General features: G+C 35.3%; 1 protein-coding gene across 1 annotated transcript; it reads left to right on the top strand.

Moving 5' to 3' along the window:
- The first annotated feature begins 1,832 nt into the window (after positions 1-1,832).
- LOC137720233 (PLAT domain-containing protein 3) lies at positions 1,833-2,833 on the top strand. The gene is made up of 2 exons (XM_068459273.1): positions 1,833-1,974; positions 2,078-2,833. Exons 1-2 carry the CDS (start codon positions 1,897-1,899, stop codon positions 2,564-2,566), a joined length of 567 nt encoding a protein of 188 aa, XP_068315374.1. The 5' UTR covers positions 1,833-1,896; the 3' UTR covers positions 2,567-2,833.
- The last annotated feature ends 729 nt before the right edge of the window (positions 2,834-3,562 follow it).

Genomic DNA, 3,562 nt, shown 5'->3' with positions numbered 1-3,562 from the left:
AGAGGGATTAGCAATCTTGCTAAAAAAATGGTGGAAGAAAGGGTTGCAACAAATATTTGCATATGTATATTTGCTTTTTCAGTGAGCTTTGGTTTTATCGGTTGCAACTGCTTCAATGAAGATGACATTTTTCTCTATGAATATGATTGAGGGTATACTTCGCAACAAAATGGGAGATCAATAGTTACGTGGAGATGACACTTTTCAATATAATTTTTTTTTATCTTTATTATGGAGACCCCCAAATCTAAAATGCTAGATCCGTCGCTGTTCAACACCCTTTTTTAATGCCACTTATCTAACAACATCTCATTGTCCCTGATGTTACTTGAACATCCATTCATAGCCCCTCACATCCAACCAAAAATAAATAAATAAAAAACCATGCTTTCAGACCGAAAAAACAAACAAAAAAAAAACAGAAAAACCATGTTTTTCATGTGTTCGGTAATGGATATCATTCAAATATGCTTTCATGTGTATTTATCTATTGATTTTTTATTTATTTATAAAGTTTTGCATGCTTTTGACCAAAACCAAAGCATGCTTGAAAGTTCTAAAACTTTTTCCAAAGTAAATAAACCATTCAAGTTCATTGCCGTAAATAATGAAGGTGCGATCAAAACCGTATGTGGAGGAATGTCCGCTCTCTCATTGGCTGCTGCACTTATAAGATCCAAACCAAATTAATTTATTTTATTTTGGGCAGATCAAACAGCAGTGTCGCATTCTGTGATTGCAACCAAGTAAATACAATAGAAGTGTCGAGAGTAATCTAGGACTAATGATTTTTACACTCAATATACCATGAAAAAACAAGAAGAAGAATTTTAAACTCTAGTGTTGACAAAAGATAGTCCATCTAATATGCATTAAGATAATCACTTATACTACGGTCTAGTGATATTTCATTTCATTTGTAAGTAAGAAGTTTTAGACTCGATTCTCGTCAAATGCGAATTTAAACCACATTATTACTAGCACATTATGAGGCTCAGCCGTTAAAAAAAAAAACAAAAATAAGTTGGCCTCAGTAGAAAAAAAAATCCATGAAGAAAACCTCATAATCACACATGACACACACACACACACACACACACACACCATATATATATAGAGGAAACCTTTAAAATAAGGGATCCCTATTTTTTTTTTTTAATGGGGATTAGTTGTAGGGTCCACATGATATCGAACTTTAACGATCTGAACCTTCCATTTTTCAAGTTGTACCTTATAAATCATCTTTGCAAAATATTAGCCAAATCCGAAATATTTAAGACATTTAATTGAGTTTAAAGAAATTAACGAATACTTTGTTATATAAGAAATAATGAAATTTTATCTTGATAATTAAATAGGCAAATGATTTTAGATTGAATTGAATTTTTGCAAAATAAACTATAAGATGCAACTTAAAAAACAAACGGTTCAAATTGTTAAAATTCGATATCATGTAAACCCTATAACTAATCCATATTTTCATAAAATAAAAAAATAAAATAAAAATAAAATAAAAAAGCCTAATGCCAACTACACCATACCCGACGTTGTTCTTATCTTCATCATTACAAGGGTGGCAAGTGGTGGAAATATATGGGCCAACCTGTGTCGTTACACCAAATGACTAAATCATCCTCAAAAAAAAAAAAAAAAAAAAACTAACGAAAAATTTAAAAAAATCTTAATTTTAATAAAAATTGATAAATAAAGATATGATGAATAATACTAAAAAAAATAAAAACGTGATTTTTTATTAAAATTACACGTACCGAAAATATTTCATTAAAACTCTAAAAAAGAAATCAACGTGTCCACAATGGACAAAATAGCATGTGATGTTTTACCATAAAAAGCTCCATATACCATTCGCCCAACCAAGCTTTACCCTTCGCAAAAATGGCATCCACCAACTCCGTCAACAGTCTCTTCATCTCCCTCCTCCTCTCCCTCTTCCTCATCCTCGCCTTCTCCGATGTAAGTTTCTATTTTCTTCCCCTTAACTCTGATTAAATTTTGGTGTTTGATATTAGTTTGGAAGTGTATATATCTATATATATGTGTGTGTGTGTGTCTGCAGGACCCGGATTGCGTGTACACGGCGTACGTTAGGACGGGGTCGATCATAAAGGCCGGGACAGACTCCACCGTCAACCTCCGGCTGTACGACGCGTACGGATACGGCATCGAGATCAGGAACCTCGAAGCCTGGGGCGGCTTGATGGGCCCCGGCTACAACTACTTCGAGAGGGGCAATCTCGACATCTTCAGCGGGCGAGGTCCCTGCCTCCGGTCATCGATCTGCGCTCTCAACCTCACCTCGGACGGCTCCGGCCCCCACCACGGCTGGTACGTTAACTACGTCGAGGTGACCTCCACTGGGGCCCACATTCCTTGCCATCAACAGCTGTTCACCATCGAGCAGTGGCTGGCCACCGATACGTCGCCCTACGAGCTAACCGCCGTCAGGAACTACTGTAACTCCGACATCGAGGGTGCTGAGAAAAGGGGACGTGCTGAGCACCGGATGATCCGGTCCGGTTCGAGCGGTTCGGTTTCTACTGTTTAAGTTATGTTTGGATGCGAGGTTAACGAGTTGTTAGTTGGTGTGGTTGTCCAAATCCGTGTGTGATCAGGTGCGCGGTGGTGTTAAGTTGAGTCGTGGTTAACCAAATCCGTGTAAGTTAAGGTGCGCGGTGGTGTTAAGTTTAGTCGTGGTTATCCAAATCCGTGTATGATTTGGCCAAAATAAAACAAATATGAATTTTATTAGTAAGATATTCGGATATGTGATCTGTAACGTGTAATGTGACTGAGGTAATTTGGAATTTCTGTTTGGCTGGGTCTTGGGCTTGCAAATTGTTTTGCTGTCTTAAAGAGTTATTAATGCGCGCTGCGCATCCTTCCATTTTTATTTTTATTTTTTTAATACGAGGGTACTACTTTTTATATTAATTTTAATTATTATGGATGATGAATGAGACATGGTTGAATATGTTCTCGTTCAAAGCATCTCCGATGGAGTAGCAAATAGAAAGTCAAAACAATTTTGATGAGCCATGTAAGCAATGTTGCCTACTTTCAACATTAAGGGCAAATAGGATTCCACTTCTCTATTTATTATAAAAAAAAATATTTTATGTAGAGAAAGAAGGCAAAAATAAAGGATAAAGTCAATTGAGATAAAAATAAAATTTTAAGAAAATTAGAATGCCTTACAATTTTTCTATAGTTTTTTTTTTTTTTTTTTTTAACAAAAGATACGTTCTACACTAAAGGGGAGGGGGATTGGCTTAGCCTCATAATAGGCTAGTATTAATATGATTCAAATTCGTTTTTACCAAAAATCAAACCTAAGACCTCTCACTTACAAGTGAAGAGAAATACGACTATATCGTATTATTAAGTGGCAATTTTTATATAGTTTTAACACTAAATATCTATTCCTTTTAAATATTTGATTAAGACACTTTGACCAATTGTCATCTCAATAATGTTCTATTTATTTAGTTTCAATGTCATTAATTTAAATGCAGTTATATAACGTAAGGTAACCTAGCAACTA

This window comes from Pyrus communis, chromosome 16 (assembly GCF_963583255.1).
Source record: "Pyrus communis chromosome 16, drPyrComm1.1, whole genome shotgun sequence".
Taxonomy (NCBI): domain Eukaryota; kingdom Viridiplantae; phylum Streptophyta; class Magnoliopsida; order Rosales; family Rosaceae; genus Pyrus; species Pyrus communis.
Note: the sequence above shows the minus strand (reverse complement) of the source record. Positions and strands in the feature narration are given on the sequence as shown.